At 44.3% G+C, this 25,307-nt stretch overlaps 1 protein-coding gene across 1 annotated transcript in view; it reads right to left on the bottom strand.

Annotated features, from left to right (window-relative positions):
* igl (IQ calmodulin-binding domain containing protein igloo) overlaps nt 1–25,307 on the bottom strand; it is a 241,135-nt gene that overhangs the window by 9,217 nt on the left and 206,611 nt on the right. The window contains exon 3 of the mRNA XM_037423174.2: nt 684–866. Coding sequence (XP_037279071.2) covers nt 684–866 — 183 coding nt within the window. The remainder of the gene's footprint in view (nt 1–683; nt 867–25,307) is intronic.

Here is a 25,307-nt window from a genome sequence, read left to right as displayed (position 1 = left end):
CGAACGTTTACGCTTTCGCGGATTGTTTATGTGGCATCGAATATAGAGAACATGGTTCATATTATTTTTTTTTATAGAAAGACAACATAAGGCGAAATGTGATAGCTGACATAAGCATATTGAAAGGATGTTTTACTGTAGAGTAAAAATAATTTCAGGCTATATACTGCGAAATAAAGTTTAGCGGTAGCGACTAATTTGCTTCATTTTTGCACATATTAGGCCGCGAATTCAACGCTGTGGCATTCCTACTAAATATAAGCCAATTAGTAGATATTTTAGCAATTTTTATTGCCTGCTCATAGAAAAGGTTTATCAAAAAATTTTTGTTTTAAGCAAAAAATATTTTTTAATTCGTGTGTTACTGCTCTCGGGGTTCGCACGTGTATTTACGCCATAATAAGGCGTCCTAGTGGTAAGTACAACCTGCACAGAAGTGGGGATCATGTACACAACATAACCAGCTTTGACCATGCTTATTTAAATTATTTGCGAGCTAGTATTACCCTTAGTGAACGCGAAACGCGAGACCCTATAGACTGCATTCAGCCACATGCGGCTGTCCGCTGGCAGCCTACGTATATAATGTACTTACGCAGTACTTTATGCATAGTTTACATAGGTGGCAGTCCTTGTATAATATGCATGGAGGGGATGCTGGGGTGAGGAGTGTAAGCTCTCACGTCGGGCAGTTCCTTGCTGGCGTCGTCCGTCTGGTCGGTGGCTTCCCCTTCCTGCTGCTGCCGGTCTCCGGGTTCCTTGGGTTCGTGCAGCGGGCTCTTGCGAACCCGGTGGCCCCGGAACGTCGCCTGGATTTTGCTGGCCGCCTGGTTTAGGCTCGGGTCACTCAGGTCGATGTCCGCCAGCTGCTTCCGTCGACGCATTCGCGGTAGCCCCACAAAAGAGAAAGAGAGAAATTCAGTGGACAGTTGCATCCTGTTGAAATGGTTAGCGAAACTCAGTGTCACCATAATGGGACACTAAAAAGAAAGAAAAAGATTTTCTCCAAATTAGTAAAGCACAATTTCATAGTCCCGAAAACACCAAATTCCGATGTTTTACTGTCACGCTCTTAGAAACAACTTCACTTTAAAGGGACACTAAAGAGGAACAATGACTTGGTTTAGAAACACTAAACAGGAACAATGACTTAGTTTAGGTTGACAAGCTGCACTCTGAGAATTCTAACGCCCCATAAATAATATTATAAGTGTCATAAGTATCATGGCTGAAGATTAATTTTTATATCAAGGTTGAAGCTTCATTTTTAAATTTCGCGCTTAATCTGCGCGCATGACGTCAGAAATTTCAAAATGAGTTTTGGGTATTTTCGTGACATCGGCTGGAGAAAATTTTCTGAACCTATGTATGCGAAGTATACGGCACATACAGATGTCAAAGTACTTCATTTTTACCGAATTTAAGCTTCGTAAGATTCAGTTGACGCCTTCAAAATTTCTTACGTCAGGGTGTTTGGTGCAGGACTCTCAAGATGGCGTCGCCTTACCCACGTTTTCCTTCCGTGCGTTTTCCCGCTCACCAAGTATAGTGGCTAGAAAGGTTTTTTAGCCACTATATGCCAAACATCGTGTCGTGGTAAGAGTGCCGTTTTGGGGATTCTGAAATTGTACTTTACTATTACTTCCAAAATTGTTTTGCTCTTTAGTGTCCCTTTTTAATGTGTCGGCGCACCGACGCTGAACGAACAAAATACAGACTCCTTCCACCACCTACATCTCTCTAGCATGTTCGGAGAAAAATAATATATACATTATCAAGAGCGCACGCACCACACCGCCATGCCATACTTAGGTTCGGTACTGCATAAACTGCCGCGCCACGGATGTGGCATGTACCGTTAGCTCTGCTCACAAGCGTTGGATGACACTGTCCAGCAGTTCATACCGACAATGCTTTCTAATCGCAAATGGTGCCTGATTTGTGCAGGTTTGATGTGGTTTTGATTGTAGTATGTCATCAGAAAGAATAGATTCGGAAGGCATGCACGATTATTATTTTTACAACCGAAGCTGTTAGTTCTCAAGGTTGGTTGGTCCGTGAGGCGTTGACAGAAAGCCGTTATATAGGTGTCACAAAAAGCGGATATTTGCGAAGCAGCTTAATTCTGGCACGGCGTAGCCTTCAATGGTGTAGTATAGCAAAGGGGTTGGAAAAAGAAGTGAGAAGGAGGAGTGGTGCGAGGGGAAGTAAAGGAGGAGGGAAGATGATGAAACGTGGTGTAGGCGTGTCTGTTACAGTGCATTAAAGTGGGCTGGAAAGTGAAAATTGATGCGGAGTGATGCGAGGAAATACAGGGCAAAGAAGAAAAGCATAAAGAAAGGTGAAAGAAGGAACGAGAAAGAAGCAAGACTAAGAAAGATAGAAAACTGAGTCAGTGCTTGCCTGACAGCTCTGCTGCTTACTCAGATTACACGCACGTGGAACAGGCTTTCATGTTTTTCTTTGAAGTGAAACGAGTCATCGGCGGCGTTACTTGAGCACACGCCAACGTCATACTTTTAGCCCTCTAAGTGATACGTTGATGAAAGGAAAACAAGAAAAAGAGATAGCAGCATCATCTGGATGAAGACGAGCGCCTGCATGGTAAACGGCCATTAATACGGCTCCAGATATCGAGCCGCGGTGATTTCCCGATATAGAATTCATAAGTGAACCACGATGCCGTAATGTGACCCGTAACGAAAATCGCGCGCAAAAACAAACGAGTGTCTATAAATGTGCGGGAAGCCAAAACGACGAGTGTGCGGAGACTCCTCGTAACTTCAGGCCGTTTGCCAAGACGCGCATGTTTCTGCATGAGCTTAATGTCCATCACACGATGATGCGGCCTGTATATACTATACCAGCGAACGATGTCTAATGGCTTGATGTTCTTGCGTCGGTGCATGAGGTGATTATATTGAGCCACGCTGAAAGCTCTCGAGAAACGCAGCCAGTCAATCTGGGGTTCATGAGTAAGCTAAGCTTGGTGCCACGATGTGGCAACGATTAGGAAAATGCCGCAAGAAGAAAGGTGAATGTGGAGTTACATTAAACAAGATGGCTCGGCAGTTCACCCTTTTCCAGCTTTGCGAGCCTACTTTGCGTTTTTCTTCAATTTTTCGAAGGGGGCGCAGGCTATACCCCCGAGCACACCTTGTAAACTTATCATTTCTTGCGGTGAAACGCGTAAAAAATTTAACAAATGAAAGGCAATGAAATGAGATTCCCGAAATTGCGCCACATTGTGTTTATGTTTCATCTGCTGGATCATTTGTCTCGCAAACAATGTGCGGTAGTGTTTTTTTTTCTTGTACCTACTCACTTTTACACTGCGGACGACGCTCTGCATTGTCGAAAACGACCGTTTCGCATATAGCCCAGACGTGACGCATTGTGTGGTCAATGCTCGCCGGCATGAGCACTTCATTCTTCACGGACGTAATTCGGCGTTGTGCGCGGCGCGCAGTTCCGCCGCTGTCACTCTACTACGGGACTTTCACGTTTCCTTTTGAGCTTGTTTGCTTGTTCCGCGCGCCTTTCGTTGGCCTGTCTCCGACAGTGCGTATATTGTCCATGTATTTCCGGCAGCCTTGTTTATTCGCCGCCGCAATGTCCTACGGCATGCGACCGCCACCACTGCATAGGAAGCACCGGAGCGCGAAACTCATCTATCTGAATTCTTCACGCGGTGAGCCCAGATGAGTACGGATGATACCAGAATTTGTTTACACTGCGTTCTTCTTCTTTTTTGTTGTTATACGGTGTAGGAGATAGCGTGCAGTGCCAGCTGCTTCTATTCAGAGATAATAGGATACATGGAAATTGCAGCAGCGTAAGAATAAGAAAAATGCGTTAAACAACCCAGAAGAAGATTTCATGCTTCTTCATTCCCGAAGTAGTTCGAAAAACAACTCGTACTGAATTCCAGTTGCAAGGTAGACCATAGTTTACATGAAATAAAATGCCATCACTTCAAAATATGTTGCATATATCCCCCCTCCGCCCCCCCCCCCCCACTCTGCTTGTCCCGCTATATCTATGTGGAACATTTGTCTGGCGGCCACCAGAAGTTTTGTTTCGGGTTCAGGCTGTTCTTGCAGGCAGGTGAAGTGTACAGATAGAATCACACCCAGCCGACTGCTACAGCTGCCATTTTCTACAGAAATATGTAAAGACCGACGCCTGAATTCTACCGAGCATGGTCATACTGCGTACTATAGGTCTTTGTGCTATAATTTAAGCGTGAATGGAAGCTTCTAGCTAACGTGAGGTATTAGCTAACCAACAACAACATCGACAGCCACACGCTATGCTGTTCTAGAGAAGTCTATCTGTACGTTTACTGATTGATTGATTTGTGGGGTTTAACGTCCCAAAACCACCATATGATTATGAGAGACGCCGTAGTGGAGGGCTCCGGAAATTTCGACCACCTGGGCTTCTTTAACGTGCACCTAAATCTGAGCACACGGGCCTACAACATTTCCGCCTCCATCGGAAATGCAGCCGCCGTAGCCGGGATTCGAACCCGCGACCTGCGGGTCAGTAGCCGAGTACTTTAGCCACTAGACCACAGCGGCGGGGCATCTGTACGTTTACTGTCAATGGTGGATGACGTAAGTGCATGGCGAGCATTTTTTTTCGTTTTTCTTGGCACTGATTTCTGATATCGAGGAGCTTCTATGCGCCCACAGCGATAACGTCGTTTCATTCAGCCGTTCCTTTTTCACGACTGCTGACCCGGAGGTCACGGGATTGAATCCACTGGTGTAGAGACCGCATTTCGATGGAGGTGAAACTCTAGGGGCCCTGTGTGATTCGGTTTAGGGGCACGTTAATGAACCGCAGCTATTTGATTTTTTCAGAGCCTACCACTTGAGCTTCCATCAAAATCACATCGTGAACATGAGACGTAAAACTTCAACCACAATCCTTATTGGGAGCAATAAACTTCTTCCAGGTTTACAATCATTTGCACATACTTCCTCTTCTTTCAGAAATGTTGTTGTTGCCTGTTACTTTGTGTGCTTCACTTTTTGCGATTTTATCTCACTTCTTCCTCCTGGTGCTTTTTTGAATAACGTTGTTCAAGCTTATGTTATACATTATACGTTGTAATTAACGCGTACAAAAGAAAGAAAAACGCGCACAACGTGGAAGCGAATTTCCTGCTGTTTCGCACTTCTTTTCAAACAGTTGTCACTTAGATGGTAATAAGCGGCCACTAGATACACCCATGACACAATCAAGAACTATTTTAGCACCATCTACTTGCCACCAAGGTCAGATATTTATGAACACAGCGCGCCTCGTTGTTCGCGTTTCCTTCCATTGCCCATGTACGTTTAATTCCATCATGTCTGAACTCATAGCCCAGCGGTTAACTGAGTTCTCCGACTTTAAGAACTAACAACAATTGAAAAAAAAAACGAAACTGTCATGCTTTAAGCTACACAATGTTTCAAACTACAAATGGCGTCCTAGTTCATCGCGACTTCCGCCAGAAGAATCGCGTGTCAGCGCTATATAGGAGTAGGTGCAATAAGGAGGGACGTATACCGACTAGTCAATCCAATAGCGAATTCATTGAGATCTCCGTTCGATTTTTGAGATGAGTGTTCTGATACCCTTCCGCGAAAAGGGGATCGTTGTAGCGTGTTGCACAAAACGTGTGGGAAATGGCGTCTAGCCACTATTTCTTCAAAGCCACAGCGTCTGTATGTACCCAAAGTGAAGTGGTTTCACGACCTGCATGCCCCCGTCCATCGATTGTCTACAGTGCCTACCGTGTCTCGTTCTCGTAGATACCCTGTTAAAACTATTTTAACATGCTTGGTATCGCTGATTTGAGCTTTTTTGAGACTTGCGCGTGTCTGTAGATACCTTTAACCAGGCTTGTCAAATGACGCATCGTCACGTCCTCCGTACGAGTGCAAGAGCTCTATTGTGATTCACTATAATAACAATAATCGCTGGGGTCTCGTGTCCCGAAACCACGATATGATTAAGGGGGACACCGTGGGGTTCTTCGAAAAATTTGTCAATCTAGTGTTCTTTGACGTGCCCCTAAAGCTGGGTAGACGAGCCTCTAACATTTCGCCGCCATCAGAATGCGGCCACCGCGACCACAATTCGAACCCACGACCTTCATGGTCAGAAGCCGAGCGTCATAACAAACAGAACGTCGTAGCGGGTTGTAATTAACGATATCAATGGAGTCGTCACAGAAAAACGAAAGTTGGACCTGCCGACAGAGCACGGGCCGTCGAATAAGTTTCCATACTGAATAACTTTTAGTGGTGACGGAAACGAAACAACTCAGCTGCATTAAAATATATTTTTCCTTCATTTCAGCCCAATTTTTAAAAACTTCCTTACAAAGCTTTGTCTAACTTTCAAGAATAGTCTAAATTCTTGTATTCATTGCCCGTTAAGTGTGTTCTTCATATTCTTGGCTAATCGCGTGTGATTGAATATAGAAAAAGGTTCGCATGGTTTCACTGGACATCCGGATAGCAGGAATCCCCATGGCGTCACCTTTCATTAATCGTTTTTTCTACGCACAGCTCGAGACTGGAATGACCTGCCCACCAAAGCCGCTACCACCATCGACACCCAAGCATTCAAGCGGCTCATCGGAACTATCCCATCATAACTACCCATATAATAATAGCCTTTCTATCACCCACTGCCTCATGTAATATCCCAAATGAGACCTCTGAGGGAATAGAATGAATGAATGAATGAATGAATGAATGAATGAATGAATGAATGAATGAATGGAAAAGACACGTTTCTATATGAACGCTGAGTGCAAGAGCGGCTTTTCTCTTTTTTTATATATAACGAATTCCGTAATAACGAGGACCCATTCGCGAGCATTTTCGAGAGTTATTACTTAGAGAAGGCGGGCGAAAGGTTACGGTGAGGGAGGGACTTAAAAGGACATCTGAAGCGTAATCCCCTGTTTTCCCCTGTTTGTAAATGTAATCCCCTGTTTTCTTTTTGTCGAGCGTCTCATTGCTCGGGGGTGACAGAAAGGCCACTTCGCCCTTCTCCAGAATTTTTTTTTTAAGATTCCGCCACAGAGCCTTCGGCAATGTAGACCTACTGTATCCCCCAGCACGAAAAGAGGTCGTTTTTGTCCTCAGGTTATTTCTACTGCTGATGCAATTGATCATCTCGTTGTTGGTAGATATCCGTCTTCTCTATTTCTAAACTCAAAAAAAAAAGAAATATGTAAAAATAAACCAAACAGAAAAAAGAAACAAAAGGTTTCGGTGTATAACACGTTATTACTGTATGGCAAGAACTTTTAAAAAGAAAGAAGCATGATCTTCTGGTTCGCAGTTATGAAACGTTGAAACGAGCTTAGGTCAGCAAATAGGATGGAGGAATTTCGACCTTCGATAACTGGACAAAAAAAAGCGAAAATTAAGGTGGGAGAACATCAAAGGTGAGTGGAGGTGTCAATGTCGAAGGCAGGGAGGTGCGGTGATCGAAGAGGAGAAGGTAGCGGTCTTACACAATGAAAAGGACTTGGCACAGACTTATACGACTTGTATTACACCAAATAATCTAATGATTTTATTCTTAGTGAATAAAATTGCATCCCATATCCTCCTCCTGCAAGATATACACATCTACGCTTTAAAAAGAGATATGTTGCCAGGTGACGTTACTCGGGTGTAGTCGTAGGGCAAGAAGTAGGGGGGGGGGAGGCGCACGTCTTTTTTTAATATCTGGTCTTTGCACTGCGATAATGGTCTAAGTGTCAGTGGGTTGAAACGAGCGAAGCGAGGAGCAAACCTTCGCTACCCCCAACCTTAATTAGAGAACCTAGCACACACCTGTGTATATATATTGCAGTAGTGTGCAAATTGGATGCATCTCATTTCATTTAATCCTCATTTTATCATTTCAACATGATACACGTCAATATACGGTACGTCTTAAGGCAGATTAACTGCCTGACTATAGACCTAACCACCCAAGCACTGTTAAACAGTGTTGCAAACAGCTGCGCAGGATAGCACGCTGGTTATGTCGGGCTGGTTAACATCTCTGCCTTTCTTATCTCTCCTTTTTACCTTCCTTTTTGTTGATTGGACAGTGAGCCACACGTTCAGATTCAGTGCGTGTTGCGACTATGAATAGCTGCTACCATATTTCTCTATGCGTTAGCTGGTCTACGCCCCTTATCTGCAATCGCGTGATTGCTGATAAGCTCACTATCTTCTACTTTTTCGACGGCTGTTCCTAATTACTTGGTTCGACAATAACAAAAATTTCTGCTGGCTGAATTCATCAGCAGCTACCGTCACCAGAAAATGTTTCAGCTTACCAATTAAAACAGAAGCAATTGAGAGAGCATTTAATTGCAAATAAACGTCTCCCAGAAAGCCTGGTGTTTTTTTTTCTTTCACATATGAAACATCCACAGAAGCAGAGCTGAATAATTATGGATGCAATCGAAGTTTTTTAAAAATAGGGAGCTGAATTCGGAATAATAATAATAGTAACAAAAAAACTCTACGTTCGATCGGCAAAGTTGTACGCCAACGTGCCGCTCGCTGTCATAAAAAATAACCGCCACAATTAGATTGTGTCTGTTGCTATGGGCGCATCTAACTCGACACCTCCTTGTGAACATGTACTGGCTGTAGCTATGTGTGATTCCCGCTACGATACCATTACATTAACAGACTGCACCCATTACCGCTTGAACTGGTAACAAAGGGACCACATTTTTAACGTCGACAAATGACCACAGTGGCTTATATATTAGCTAATATGACAATTTCTATGCCCAGTAAAAGGAAGTGCATTAATATTCTAAATAATTGCCACAGTGAGCGAGTGGGATTGTTGGTGAAGCATTGTTTTTTTCAGTTTCAACATGCAAAAAAAAACATGCAAGGTATGCAGGAAACACAGAGAGCCCGCATTTCTGTTCTCTCAGTATTTTCGCGTTGCAACATGTCGCACTCAATAAACAGCATATAGGCGGAAAAATCAAGCACTGAGTTCTCATTTGCACCTGAAAGTAAGTGTACTTATTCATTAAAGTTGAGCAGTTGCGCGTTGCTGATCGAGATCCGCGCTGCGCATGGCCGAGGAGCAGTGACGTCACAGGGCGCACAGCTGGCGCACCGTAGAAGGCCTGTAAGTTCCTGGAGTGACTGGTTACTGGTGGGCTGGCACGTGAGTCACGTGAACTCGCTCGCTAGTCGGTCCGTACGTCCGTACGTACATCCGTAGCTCCCGCTACGTATATCCTGGCGTAGCCGAGCTAAGCCACTGCTATTTCTTCTTAAATTTTTTTAAATGTAACGCTTTAGAATCTGCCTCAGCTATGACGCGTGAGGCATGCAGATTCTGCTTTAAAATAAATAAACATTCACGAGTTATGAACAAAACAAGGAGCGAAAGGCGAGCCAGTCGGTACGTGTCTTGAAGTTGAATAAAGAAAAGTCGTAGGAGTGCTTTCTTCTCAATCCAACGTGTTGTGAATGTACTTTCTCCGGTACTAGGCATGCCGTCAAAAACTGCGACCAACGACGCGGCCGAAGTCGCACATAGAAGTACTTTGTATTCAGTGCCGTGTCAGTTACGCGCTGCACTGGACATCTCCCCAACGACGCCGCCGAGATACGCTCGTAAATCGGCTCGCGAAACTTTCTCGCGTTGAAAGCCCTTCCGGTGCCCGCGGCGTTGCTGGTTCGGCACTTTTTATCCACACAAAGGGTGTGAAGTGAAGTCGTCCTTGCTCGCCTGCTGCGAAAAGGGACGTGATTTTGTATATATTTTCGACCATCTCCGACCACGCGGAAAAATATTGTGTAGGTATGTCTGAGTGTGAGAAGTAGTTATTGATGCGTTATATTTTGCAAAAAAAAAAAAATTCTGTTGCCTCGAGGGCGCTTCAAACTTTGGACACCCAAGTGAAACTGTGTCACGCCAAATAATTTATATAATATGACTGGTTTGAGTTAGTATTACGAAACAATTTTTCTATTATTCTCAAGGCGCAACTCTTTCATGACTAGGATAGCTTATTTTATTAGTATTTCATTCTTCTTCTTCACTTTAGCAAAAAAATGAAATATGCTGCAAGTTTACATATTTACAATTTCTCCTTTGTGTTCTCCTATATTAAATTATTATTATACTTCTGGAAAAAATGAAGCAAAACTATTGCCAAAATATTGCGGCAAAGTTGACAAAACAGCATTTTGACTCATATTGCGGCTTAATTTTCGCAAGGTAGCAATCACAGTAAAAATATGGCTTTTATATTTTGCATAGTATAGTATAGTATAGTATAGTATAGTATAGTATAGTATAGTAGGTTATTTTGTTTCAAGGGAAAAATATTTTCCAACTTAACAACCGCAAGGCCATACGAAGCTTGTCTTTGCTTCACTTTCACTGCAGAGCACGTCAGCGCGTGGTTCCAGGGGGGGGGGGGGGGGGGGGCTTTTCAGCATGGAGTAATGCATGGCACACAACTTCTTGTCATTTGTTTTAGTACTACTGCTGTATTGAACGTCTATAAGGGGCAGTAGTGCTTTCTTTCCGGAACAGTATCTTGCCCCCTAGGACCATCAAAGGGCAGGTTATATAGAACCGCTTCTTCGTCCCAAGTGGCAGAATTATAATGCAGTCAGGCCTCAACTATTATTAGTACGCCTCAATACTGTAATACAGTATTGAGGCGTACTAATAATAGTTGAGGGTCCTAATAACAATTAACGACTCATTTGAAGCATTTTCTGTCTAAGCTGTTTTTATGATGTTTCAGCAATTTCTGATCGCTTACGCCACCTGGAGTAAAAAAAATGCGATCTAAAAGTAGGCTGGAAATCGTACCGTTCCCCCTTCAACAAGGGATGTCAAATACTCAAATGATCGCGTCATATACCCAAACTTCAGGTCATTGGCTGATTGAAGCATAATGCTTGCATAGTTGCCACGACCGCCGTGGGAGGCCGCCACGTGCACGTGAGCGCACTCGCACTGCAAGTGAGTCATGGTAAAAAAAGAAGCGCTGAAGGTCAAGACACGCGTGGGACGTATCTTCTTTCTCCCGTGCTTAGCTTCCACAGCGCTCGTCGGGACGAGTGGACAGGGAAAGCTATTACGGCGTGCTACGCATCTCTGCAACTCCACTCGTACTGACCTATTCTAAAGCTTTCCGTGGCTGCCGACTCATGATGCAATGAACTCGTTTAATCAAGCCATTCGATGGTTACATATAAAAAGTGTTACAGGACCCCTTCAACAAAGGTATCGTGAACTGACAACGGATCCCATCGATGCTGAGTTTGACCCGCAAATGACGACAAGCTATAAATTGCGCGAGTTCGCCCGCTAAATATTCTAACAAAAAAGGCTGTATTTTTCACTGGACGTTACATTGTAATTGCAGTGCACGACAATGTGACAGTTAGTATGTAAGCTGTGCAAGACTCAGTGTAGGCTGATTAGGAACACTGCAGGACATAGGTTACCGATGTGCCTTTGTCACGCAGTGGAAACAATGCAGTTGATTACTGTTACTACGTAGGTGCTGATAATGCGGGTGCATTGAAAGGGATCAAGGGATGCACTCGCGGTAAAATTAAGACGCGCCTAACAAGTTCAGGACTTGTTTGTTTTCATGTTCGCGATATAAAGGGGAAGGGATGAGTTCCTGTCTCGATTGTCTGCGTGAATTGAGTCACCGTTTTGTAACGAGAGGAAGTCTTTTGCTTGAGCAATCCTTCCTTGCAAAGTGGGTCTATGATCCTTAACTTAGGGGTTAGAATGAATCGGTAGGGGAAGGAGATAAAAAAACTTCCATTGAGAGCTCTCTTAGAAAAAAAAAAGAAAAGACCCATCCGCTGTACTATGGTCTAACACTTTCATTCGTGCCACTTTGAGTGGAATAGTTATTATTTTTTTGCGGACAAGCTTACAATTGTGGAGTGACCTAAAAAAGAGACAAAAAAGTGTTCTAGTTTCTATGAGTACTGTGGCTGCTGTGTTGCGTACAAAATAATTCTAGGCCCCCAATGAAACTGGCATGTCTGCTGTTTTTCACGAATGGCGACGGTCTCCGTCATACATTCCACTTTTTTATATAGCTAGATGAAAAAAAGCGCTTACAGATATAAACATGGAAATAAAAAGATGTGCCCTTTTATTAGCTCTCGTACTAAAAATATTCTAAAAAAACTGACATTTTTCATTTCTGTGGTTTGGCTGGATTGTCTGCGAGTCGAAATGAGCTGGTTGCGGCTGAGCACCACGCTTTAAGCAGTGTGGTATAATTATGGAACAAAAAAAAAAAGTCAGCCGCGCACAATGGCTTCACCTATCAAGGGAGCTCGTTTGGTAGCTCTGAAAGCGCCAGCCGAACGCTCCGCTTCCAGCTCATTTCTCCGCCGTCGAGCGGCGCTCCTGTAGGTGACATTTTCGTAGCCCTTCAAGGCTGGCATCTTCCAAATGCACTCTCGCATTGGGTGTCTGCAATGGCCTCGCATTCGTGGTTCGAATTGAAAGTACCGAGTTTCGAACAGGGAAATCAACGCACTTACTGCATCTCGCACTTCGGAAAATACATTCAAGGTGATGCTTTTTCCGTGTTTGTATGCGCGTTGAAACCTGGTATATTCTATAGGCACTACTTCGCGTAGCGGGATGCGTTTGAGAAGCGTTCCGCATCGACGCAGTCGGCGAACACTGAGCGATCCTTTCGGACCTCGTACCAGGAGGCGTTGCTCGTACATACAGCTTTGCTATTCACTGTGGCGCAAGTCAGGCCTACTCTCGCATCTCCTGCGAAAGACTCGTGAAGATACATCTAACAGGATATATATTTTATCCCCGATGACTTAGGCTCCTTGCACGATGTCACGTACACGGGAGCATTGTCACAGCCATGCCCCTATCTATATTGCAAGGCGCTTCGAATGCCCACGTGATGAAACGCGCAGGTCTTTCTATATTGTCTCGCTCATGTCCATACAGCTCAATAAATTATTTAGGACGCTGTGCTCCATATTGACGCATTTATAAAATTAACTGAGTGTGGTTCATAACGCATCAGACAGCATGAGTGAAGACATATGCTCCCTGATACGGACGTTCCCTGGCGTCTCGCCAGCGGTGCCCCGTCCTCGGACTCCTGTGACCGTGTTTCCGTCTTTCCTATCTCTCCTATCCCACATATGTCCTCGCTCGCTGTCCCAGCACACCTCTCTCACTATACATTTAATCCTATCGTTTTAATTCCTCCTCACCCCCATCCCTTGTGAGCTGCTGTTGAGGCGTCGCACCCTGATGCAGACAGTTAAGGGGCTCACTTTTCTCTTCTTTTCCCTCTTATAGCCACTTCTCTCTCTCTTTCTCTCTCTCTCGGAGCTGCATCAATTGGTTTTTAGTTGTCGGCAATACCTACGTGGACGTGTCAGGAATGAATCAGCTACATTTATGAAGCAGCGATTACATAAACCATATTTGTATATAGCAAAAAAAGCAATAAAATATGACGGTGGGAAAGAAGGTCTTTACTTTGCTTTCCAAGCCTACTGACATTTACAGACGGATGACAAAGCTGGGCACTTGGTCCTGCCCAGCTGCGACGCGACTCTCTGACGAATCCCCGAGAAGCCGAGAGAGAGAGAGAGAGAATTCGTTTTTGAGACGATTGGTACACAGCACACGTGTACCATGAGCGCGTTTTCTCGAATGTGACTTGCGTTCAGAGCCCGACTGTTGAAACCCGACCCAAGTGGCTTCGCGGTATTCTGCTCGGCAAGTCACCGACAGCTACTGAGTGGGTGGCTTTCGTTTCACTAAAAAGACCCAAGCGCACGGACTCAGCTTGCGCTGTAGAGGAGGAATTATTAACAGGCGATTATATTATACAAGAGGGCTCGCAATGGTAACCTAGTTGGCCGGCCCAGAAATCCTCTTGTCGAGTCGGTTCGGTACTGGTTATCGGATCACACTACGAAGATTTGTCTCGCGACCGTGTCGTACATCCAAATGGCGCTGTTATACACGTCAACGGCCGCTCTGTGACGTGCGATTATTTCATGCCTTCAGGGTGACGGCAATTAAAGTCGTCGGTCCTGCGCTACGCGTGACCAAATTGTAAATGTGTTTGTATAAGTAAATAAAGTAGGAAACCAGGAGTGCGAGACAGTGAACCTATACTTAGCGCGATGGTTCTGGGATGAGATATTTAGTTTCCGAATTTTAATTCAGCAATGTGGTTAGTTTCACTGCTCCAATTAAGATATGATTTCAATATTCTGCGAGCTTTTTTGTTATCACAGTGGTACGGAAAGTCAAGCTAGCTGGTATGAAATGATTGTAGAAATAAATAGAAACTACACGTCGCTATTCCCGCTTGTGCAGTTGCAAAAACAGCAAACGAAGTGAAACCAGTTTATCGCGCGCGATAGTCGTTCGAGGCAAGGCTGTACGGACACGTGACTACATGGTGAAGCAGAGTGGGAGACACTTCGCAAAGAAACATCTCTCACATATCCACAGATCGAGAGCCTATTTCATCCTGACGTCACGCGAGCAAACTGCTGGTGTAGCGAATTGTGCCGCGAAAACGGGAAACGCCTGAAGAGAAGAACGCGCTCGTTCTACGTATTTTCAGAGGTTGCCTTATGAACACCCATTAAAGGATGCCGAAATGCTCGTTTACTCACGGTAAAGGTACACTCTTGTAGCTGCAAGCTATGGAGTTGACCACCTTATGTTTCGCTCACATCAGCAGCAAGCTAAAGAGTAAAAGCTTCGCGTGGGTTAGATGTAAACAATTACAATCACTCCTTTAATTGTCGTGTGTTGTTTACGTCTAGCTGCACCCCCCCCCCCCAAAAAAAATCGATTGCATAAGCGAGAATTTATACCAACACCAAGCGCTATGAGGGCGAGGTTATTCAATACGTCTTCTAATTTCGAAGTTAATTTCACACCAACAAAAAAAAAAGAGAGAGAGAGAAAAGACAGGTCATTGGATGAAAAGTCACGCTTTCGTTTTCGAGGAAGACACTTGACACAGGTAATGTCTAACTTTCCGAAAACGTGAAAAAAAATATGTCGCCCGTTCTTCTTCTTGTTACTCGTTCCGACCGCCACCGGCTAATCTTGAAACGAAAACATTCGGTTTCCAGTTTGAACTCGTATGTTTCTGTTATTTCTTTGAACTTTCTGAGGCCTCTCGCTCCGGAGACTCTTCTATAGGCCTTACCCCACTTTCATTTCTTTTACTCCATCTAGTACTGCTTCTTTTTTCTGCGCCAAAGACCGAGTGCCAGTTTGTCTGTCAAAATTATTTGCTAGATGTTCCGGCGCATACCTTCCATTTCTACTTTGAGAACTAACGCACTTGCCAAGTGGATTATAAGGTAAGGCGTTGCGATGATGAGCTCGAGGGTGCGGGTTCGATTCCCGGCAAGTGTAGCTCTAAATAAATGTTGGCGACGTGTGAGAACAGGCGAGTATATAAGTGTACATTAACGAACCGCGAGTAGTTGAATATGATTCGGAAGCGGGCCTTACTACGGTGTTCCTCGTAATGGCATTGACACATTGAAAAGTAATTCCCTGAAGTGCAACTTCTGGTGAAAACTCTTCCTTCAACAGAAAGCACCCTGGTTTGTTACTTGAGCGACTCCAATGTTATATTTAAATCTTGGCCCTTCTAGTCGTATGAAGGGGGCTTTTAGCCTTTACATGCGGGAGCACTTCAAATCTTTTCGGTTAGGCACAATATGTGTAAGTTAATTAGCGCGTTGCGGGAACAGCTATTTGGATCTATTATTCTCCTTTTAAACAGTGCGATGAAATAGCTACCACGAAAAGTTACTGATATAAGCATCTTTGGCCAACATTACTTAGTTTAAGGAAACCGTTTACACCACGCACACTAGGGCGTTTACTCAGTATTACTCAGAATCCATTCACTAGAAAACATGTATACAGTGGAAGACAGGTGTACAGAAAGACGGACTGTCGCACTCGGACCTGCGCGAGTGACATCTGCAGTCGTGAGTGAGCCGTGCCTGAGCATGCGCGGCGCCAATGATTTGCCAACATTGCATTTATGATTCTTGTTTACCATTACTGATAGAATGACCACATCGACCGTCAAAAGCACTCTGAACGGTTCAGCGTAAAGAAAAACCGAAACAAACGAAGGAAACCGTTCTAGACGCCCGATCCAAGCTATGTCCCGCCGCGGTGGTCTAGTGTCTAAGGTACTCGGCTGCTGACCCGCAGGGCGCGGGTTCGAATCCCGGCTGTGGCGGCTGCATTTCCGATGGATACGGAAATGTTGTAGGCCCGCGTGCTCAGATTTGGGTGCACGTTGAAGAACCCCAGGTGGTCAAAATTTCCAGAGCCCTCCACTACGGCGTCTCTCATAATCATATGGTGGTTTTGGGACGTTAAACCCCACATAATCAAAATCCAGCTATGTGGTATAAGCTGATTCTCTGCTCAACGTCTTTTTTTTTTTTTTTTTGGCAACAGCAGATTTCCCTTAGCTTCTCAGCTCAATAAAGTTTTCTGTGAATTTGGCGTTATTCAGTTGACAGCGTTTCTCACGGCGTCGGGACCACGGCTGTAAACAGGACAGAAAATGGAAGGAAGGCATGTAACTGGCGCCGCGCATGCGCTGATGTGGTTAAGTTTCGCTGACGGGGCACTGCTGTCGGATGTTGCTCGTGCTGTTCTATTGTACACTATATACAAAAATGTAAAAGAACGCAGCAAGAACAATACTTGCTTTATTATTAAGTTGAGGAGCCAGATTGAGCACTTGAAACTAACCTCTACCATCCACCGACGCTCAACAGGAAGCATTGTAGAACGCGCTAGCGTGAGATAGGACGGAAAACAAACAGCATAGCCAGGGAGTGAATGATGATGAGTGGGGGCAAAGTATCCATCCATCCATCCATCCATCCATCCATCCATCCATCCATCCATCCATCCATCCATCCATCCATTCGTCCATTCGTCCGTCCGTCTATCTATCTATCTATCTATCTATCTATCTATCTATCTATCTATCTATCTATCTATCTATCTATCTATCTATCTATCTATCTATCTATCTATCTATCTATCTATCTATCTATCTATCTATCTATCTATCTATCTATCTATCTATCTATCTATCTATCTATCTATCTATCTATCTATCTATCTATCTATCTATCTATCTATCTATCTATCTATCTATCTATCTGTCTGTCTGTCTGTCTGTCTGTCTGTCTGTCTGTCTGTCTGTCTGTCTGTCTGTCTGTCTGTCTGTCTGTCTGTCTGTCTGTCTGTCTATCTATCTATCTATCTATCTATCTATCTATCTTTCTATCTATCTATCTATCTATCTATCTATCTATCTATCTATCTATCTATCTATCTATCTATCTATCTATCTATCTATCTATCTATCTGTCTGTCTGTCTGTCTGTCTGTCTGTCTGTCTGTCTGTCTGTCTGTCTGTCTGTCTGTCTGTCTGTCTGTCTGTCTGTCTGTCTGTCTGTCTGTCTGTCTGTCTGTCTGTCTGTCTGTCTGTCTGTCTATCTATCTATCTATCTATCTATCTATCTATCTATCTATCTATCTATCTATCTATCTATCTATCTATCTATCTATCTATCTATCTATCTATCTATCTATCTATCTATCTATCTATCTATCTATCTATCTGTCTGTCTATCTGTCTGTCTGTCTGTCTGTCTGTCTGTCTGTCTGTCTGTCTGTCTGTCTGTCTGTCTGTCTGTCTGTCTGTCTGTCTGTCTGTCTGTCTGTCTGTCTGTCTGTCTGTCTGTCTGTCTGTCTGTCTGTCTGTCTGTCTGTCTGTCTGTCTGTCTGTCTGTCTGTCTGTCTAGTGAACACTGCAAGTGCCACCATCTCGCATCCTTTCATCATATATTCATCATACACAAGTACCACCATCCAGCGGACATGCTAAGGTCTAAACGAAAGGTAGCTACTGCATACAGAAGACGCACGACACACGCTATAAGGAGCTTCGCCCTTAAAAAAAGCCTGATTCTACACACATACACAAGCTCTCTAAACCTTTTGTATGCCTCTGTCTACATCTTAGCGTACCAACTGCTTCCGGGTTCTGTGTTTGGGGAATGAAAATACCATGTCAACGGGGCTCTCACGTGTGCGAACAGGAAACGCAAGGAGTTCCGCGCATCATAAAGCTTCGTGGCTGAAGGTTCTTTAAAATTTTGCTACCGATGTACGCGTGTACAGCGTGCAGCCGCGATATTAGCTCTCGTGCTTTCTTTTTGCTTTCCTTTTTTTACTTTAAAAAATACTTCACGAACGGTACTTTACAGGCTTCGCGGCGCCAGATGGAGCATGTGTGCCGCCGTTTCGCTGTTTACTCAGCACTTCGCACGTCAGTCTTCATTTTTTCTTCGAAGAAGCTCAGCTCGACTGGCGAAAAATGACTCTCTACTTCCAGCGACGAGCGGGCAGCAACAGCGCCCGTGTGTGGCACGGAGCGATAACGCCTTCCGCTCGCGGCTCCGTCTGAGGTTTCAACCTGTCGAAAGCGTCGCCGCAGCGGAGAACTGCGGCTTTGAGGAATTAATACCGGGCACTTCGTGACGGTGCGTGTCGCCTTTACAGGTTTTCTTCTTTTTTTTAAAGTCGAGAAACGCCGTTTCTTTTTTCCTTGGAACGTGAGGTAGGAGGAAAGCCCTTGGTAACGCGGTGGCGTAATTTGATACGGCCCTTCGTCTCCGTGGTTCGCAATATGTCTTTAATTGGAAGCGCTATTCCTGTTTTTATTAACAATTCAAGCCTGCCGCCCGCATTAAATTGGAGAGGTGGGCTTCGTCGCCGTTTTGGCTTATATTGGCGAAGCTGTATTACCGTAACGCCGCGAAGAAAACCCCGTACAGTCTGAAGCACACCTGTGTTTATAGAGTGGTTGAGAGCGTGGATGTGGATGCTTGCGCCATCTACACCTGAAACACCGTGTTAGCTACAAGCTTCCGCTCATGCTTGAAAAGTAGGCCAAGGTTTTAGAACGTGATACGATTATGTATGGTAATCAATAAGACTCTGGTCTCTGCATATTTTTGCTGAAACCGGAGGCTGAAACGGGAGACCTGCTCTGTATATTGCCACCCACACGTAGTGGGTCGACTGCAAGAGCGGCACTCAATCTGGAGGAAAGAAAGAAGATCGCGTGTTTCTTCTATGCTCGAGAGCCAGCCACGACTGACGCATCGTCTTGGAGCTAGCTACTCGGTGGTTTAATAAACCCCACAGTACTTGTGATTCGTCGTGACAAACTGGTGGAAGTGCTGGGCGTGCGTCCTCGTACGTGATGATCCTGTGTTGAGTGATAGACGTCTGGCGGATCTTTGAGAAACTTGCGAAGCAAGACCTGAACTCGAACAAGAGCGCTTGCAGCGCTCTTGTTCGAGTTCTCAGTGGTTTAATAAACTCTCAGTACTTGTGATTCATTGTGACAATATATAGCAAGTATAGGAAATTTCAAGGAATCACTTTGCTTCGTTAGATACAGTATTATAAAAAAGAACAGATATTCAAGCCTCGGAAAGTACGTGGGACGTTATTTGTAGTAAATGTGATACAATTAGAAGAAATTAAAGTGAACGAATTAACATGCAGATTGCTTCGGCCAGACACCAATTCTGCATTCTTTAGACAACGCTTTCGATGCTTTACCAAATGAACAACAGTGGCAGCCTTTCTCAGGTACACTTTATAAGGTATATCTGTTCCGATGTCGGTCCCTACAAATATCGGGTCTATCAGTCCCGGTAATGTGGACGGTAGGATGGGGACCATCGTTGGTAAAGCATCGGACGCGTTAACAAAAGGTTGCAGGTTTGGTCCCTACTACAACAAGCTGTCTTTTCTTCCACTCTAGCTTCTTCTCATTAATATTGTTCTAGAGAAGTGCGATTCAGGCTTTACTCGGGCTTTTGCGCACTAAATAAGTTACCAAGCTTGCGAGTAATGCTAAAGCTGCAGCATGCAGGGACGTAAACGCAGAGAAGTAGGTGAGGGGCGATATTTATACCCCTTTGCACTCTAAGGAAAAAAAAACAAACAAGGGTATGTGACTCCTTTCGGATAGTCCTGACTTGGTAGTGTATGACTCTCTTTAAAAAGTCAAGCTAGCTCTCTTGTGCTTCACACGTCTTTCAGAATAGAGTACAATAACTCCCAAAGAGAGCACGTGCCTCTTTCAAGGGCAAATCATGACTGCCACAAAGGAGTGAAATGGCTCTTCTTTTTTTGGGGGGGGGGGGGGAGGGGGGTATGTTTTTTTTATGTGTTTGTAATTTCGAACGAGTGGGATAGCGAAAAGTATAACGGAAATTGCGGATCATCTCCGCAAAGCAGCAGCGGTGCGCACGGCGTTGACCCGGTCGAGACGGGCGTCGACGCGTGTGATGGAAGAACGGTTTGAAGCTAAACTCGATGTAGCGCTTACTCGAGTAAACGTTTGTGTGAAACGCAAAGACACGGGAGGCGGGTTGGGTATGTATAAGTCACATCGCAGGTAAACGAGCCGAAAGAGTTTTTCCACTCGACGTGCGGTCGAGCGTTGCGGGCGGTGGAGACGGTGAAGCGGGAGAGAAGTGTGCTGTTTGTGGGCAGATGAGACGACAGCTGCAGCAAGCGCGCTGCGGCCGAGAGTGAGTGACGTCAACGCGCACCGGCGAGAGAAGCGTGCGAGGGGAGCATGACGCCAACGCGCAGCTGTGGCGTGACCTACTTAGCACCGCTCCAACACTTGCGGCGAGCGGAACGCGTAGCGGCGCGTTCGTATGGACGCACGTACGTACGGCGCGACACACGTGGGCCAAAGAACTGCTTCGCATCTAAAAGAGGAAACGTGCACAAGGTTTTTGTCGCCCTTGGTGACACCACCGTCCGTTTAAAGGATGCAGAGAGTGCAAGTTTCACATATAAATGACTCCCTGCTGCAAACATGCTATTTCAGAGAAATATGACAAACGTTTCGCACTGCTTCTATTGAGAAAATATTCGAGATTTTGTGTGACCAGCACTCAGTTTTTTGGCAAGGAAATGGCGCTTTTACAAAAAAAAATCGCCAGGCCTGCACGTTAGGCGCAGCACAGTCACAGTGAAAGCTAAAAGAGTGGCTTTTCAGAGCCTTTTCAAAACACTCTTGGTAGTGGGTACCAAGCACACTTGCTTGGTACCCACTAGGGCATTATTTTTAAACTTTTTGGGTAGTAGGCTGGCATTCGCTATGCTATTTTTTGACATTCTTCTGAGAAGCGTGGTATCCGCTAAACACTTGCAAGGAATTTTGGGCCAATCGTCCATGCAGTCGGTGACGACGAATAGGAATTATGGCTAAGGTGGGTATGAGCCACAGATAATAGGGAAACAAGAACAAGCTTTTGTAATGGGTTGGAGCATTGGGCGGCCCACTCGTTACGCTAATCACATTGTGTGAAGACTGGTTGTTCTTTCGCTGTTGTAAAACGCTTTTTCAGTCATAATATAGCGATTGCTTTCACGACATCAAAGCCTGCATAAGGCAAGTTTGACAATAACCTACAAGTACCGTCTTGTGATAGTTCTGTGCAAAGTTTGGATGTATATTAACTTGGTCTTCATTCGGTTTGGCGTAGTATGCTATCGTACTGACACTGTGATATAAGAGTTCTATCCGTTAATGAGTGTTTCATGGAAGCTGTTATAAAAGTGCGAGATGTGTATAAGACTACCGACTGTGTTGAAGATGTAATATCTTTGTTTGATGCGTTATCACACATGAAACACGTATGATGGTGATTGTCAGATTAGCTTGACCTGTAGTCAAGAAGGCAATAAAAAAACCGGTGTAGCTCAGTGGTAGAATACTAGGCTGGCACCCAGCGGACCCGGGTTCGAGCTCCACGGTGCCATTGGTGCTAGATCATGCCTGTCTAAAGCACGTTTGACAACACGTTACAAGCACCGGCATAACTGAGTGGTAGAATATTGGGCTGACACCCAGCAGACCCGGGTTCAAGCCCCACTGTGTAATTGGTGCAAGGTCTTTTTTTCTGATTTCGCGCGATGTGGTTATGGACACCGGCGGCGGTGGCGGTGGACAAAATGTAACTGCGCGTGACCCAAAAAGTGATCTCATAACAGCTTTCGCTGTAAAATGAGTAGCGTGCGATATACAGTCAATACACATACAAATGCATTTATGTATTTTATGTATTGTCAATGTAAATTTCAGTTCTATTATTTGTACGCATTGTCTTCTCTTTACCATACGTGAGATTTCTCTTCCTTCCTAATTTTTTTTTCTGCAGATAGTAACGTGATGTCGGAAACTATGGTTTCCAGAAGCATATAATTTGTCTCGTATGAAACATTGACAACTCGTCGGGTACGTTGAACGAAAACAAGCGCCGTAAATTCACGCATGCTCAAGTATTCGTAAGCACAGAATGGGTTGACATTATAAGAGGAGTGTCGATAAAGCCTATTGATGAAACTTTACCTTTGTTGATATTATGCAGTTCTTAACGATGATAAAATCAGGATTTCCTTCTGCCTATTTTATTCGTCACAAGCAATGTCTTCTCTATGCTGTTCCTAATAAGTGACACTTGTGAGTTTCGGAAAACTGGGAAATGAGCTATAGCACCATGACAGAATAATTGACAGAATATATATATATATATATATATATATATATATATATATATATATATATATATATATATATATATCGCTGAGGACCTCAGGGTGCCCTAATGTCCCATGACACCTGCGCTCTTGAATTCTGCCAATGCCCTGTTACCTTCTCTCTCTCCCTCTTTGTTTGAATACTGTCTAACCAGCCGACTATCCAACCCACTTATTAGCCATTGCATATACTAACTGCGAAGTTGTAGAATCAATGTAAGTGGCTAAAATAAGATTGCGCTTTTTAACATAGAATTCGTATGGTGAAAAAAAAGGAAAAATGGGATGATACACTTTCAAAAGCAAAATTAGAGACCACAGGAATATCTATCGTGCGAAAATTTCCCTTTTCCCTGCCTTCAATAAAGCATGAACTCACCACTTCGTGATTTTTGTGCATCTCTGTACAGTTTGTTTATTTAAATTACGTTTCTGTGTTTTTTATTGCGTTGGATGATTTTAGTGCCGTATTTATTTTTATCTGTTATACGAGAACATTAGCGAGTGGTCTTCCATTTTCTACTCTCGTTTTTTTATTAATTTTTTCCTTGGTCTCTAGGGACGTTTCGTAATATTCATTTAGGCTGGACACAAATTTTCGAAACTTCCATCGATACGTGCCTTTTTTGTTGTAAAATGCCTGTTTTACTTAGGAACACAAGAAATAAACCGAGAAGCGTTCCGCATTTCGCAACAAGTGGACGAGGTATATGGTTCGAGCATGAGTTCGCGCGTGCGCATGACACCGAAGCCCCAATTTGGTACAGCTCCACTCTCGGGTCGATAGGTTCTGAATTGGACTCCGAGTTTGTCCATTCGAGCAGAAATTTCGATCGATTTTTCGGCCGCCGCTTTGCCGTTTTTACTCAACGACTGGTAATGAACGTTATTTGGCTAGACGTTACGACACTACAGGTGTTTCGCACACAAACGCGATTCACGCAACACCTTCCTCTAGTAAGGCGAGAAGGCCTCCAATTTTTTCGATGCGTTGCGTCAGATACCGTGGCTCGGAGGCTGTCTAAAATCACGCCTTGGATTTAAGATAGAGTCGGCTTTAAGTACTGCTTGTGCCCTAATGAAATGTCTTTGTCGTTACATCATGACTCGACGGCCACAGGTGTTCTGGTGCCTGAAAGGCTTTGGGTCCGGTACTAACTGATGCAAATTGTAAGTTTTGTCTATTTCATTTAAATCTGCGTCATGATTGCTACACTACAGTTAACCTATAATGTCCCTAATACTTCCCTTGGTCTAGAGTGATCGGTTGTATAACTTGTTTTGAAAGATGCTGTCATGGTAATAAAGTGAAAGTCAATAAAATAATATCCTGGCTATCAACACATCAGCCGAAATTGAGCCGAACGTCTTTATTCTCTTCTACTATCCACCAAAAAAGCTCTGCCACGCACAAATTGCAAATTGCCTTGCACAACAGACAAAGACCCATTGTATGCTCGTGTGAATACGTGATTCATGCTCTGTTTGACAATCTACAGGAACAACTTGGAAGACGGTATCGACGACAAGTCGTACGAGCAATGCAAGGTACCTGGAAGACGTATCTGCAAGACGTGACGCCACATTGAGTTGGCAGGAGGAATGTGACGAAAACCCGTAAAGTTGCCGTGTTTTTCAAACTGCGCGAGTGTGAAACTATAGGTAGCAAATTAACGAAGACTATTCGGTGGTGTCTAAGTCAAAATGTCACAGTTTCGCCCTAAGAGCGAAGCAATGCACCATATAACCGTAAATAGAAACGTCATACTAAGTAGGGCTAGCAGCTAACTTCTTTAGGATCCTATCTTGTGTAACTCAACAAAACATAGTGGAAGGGAAATACGGCTGCTGCAGCATGCGAAATGGCTTTTGTGCTCTTGATAACCTAACCACCAATCGAGCAGAGAAAGAAGCATATAAAAATGAAATAGACTTGGTCAAGTTAAAGCCTCACCAAGTTAAACTATTCGTTACTGCGCACGGACAAAGAAAATGTGGGGTGTCTACCAGAGCAATGGAGCCACTCTTTTTGCTCCCCTACCACAGAACCCCAGGTGGCCGAAATTTTTGTAACTTTTGACTACGGCGTCACTGATAATCTTATAGTGATTTTGGAACGCTAAACTTCGCATATCGATCAATCACCTCAAAAAGTTGGCCCCGTATCTGCATGTTTTGCTGCAAATATCGTCGGAAGACGATAGTCTTGCGTGTGGAGAGAGTAAAGAAAACGTTTATTTGATCTTCTGTGTGAGAAAATTGGTGAATTGTATTCTGGAAGCTCTGCGTTAGAGAGTCTTGATCCGTGAAGCGAAAGGGCGAACGAGCGCATCGAGGCACGTTAGACACGAGCGCCATCTGGCAGTTACATTCGAAAACAAAGGAAGGCGTGAGCGCCCGCGGAGAAAGATGCGATCCTGTCTCGGAAGCGAAAAGGAGTAGAACGCAAAGCGACGGGCAGGTGCCACCACCGTGTCGTCTTAGCAAAGCGTTGGAAACACTCTTCTTTTTGAGCATCGCGTTGCACTTGTCAGCGCAGCGTGATAAACGCTACGGTCCTT

Source organism: Rhipicephalus microplus, chromosome 4 (genome assembly GCF_043290135.1).
Source record: "Rhipicephalus microplus isolate Deutch F79 chromosome 4, USDA_Rmic, whole genome shotgun sequence".
Classification (NCBI taxonomy): Eukaryota; Metazoa; Arthropoda; class Arachnida; order Ixodida; family Ixodidae; genus Rhipicephalus; species Rhipicephalus microplus.
Note: the sequence above shows the minus strand (reverse complement) of the source record. Positions and strands in the feature narration are given on the sequence as shown.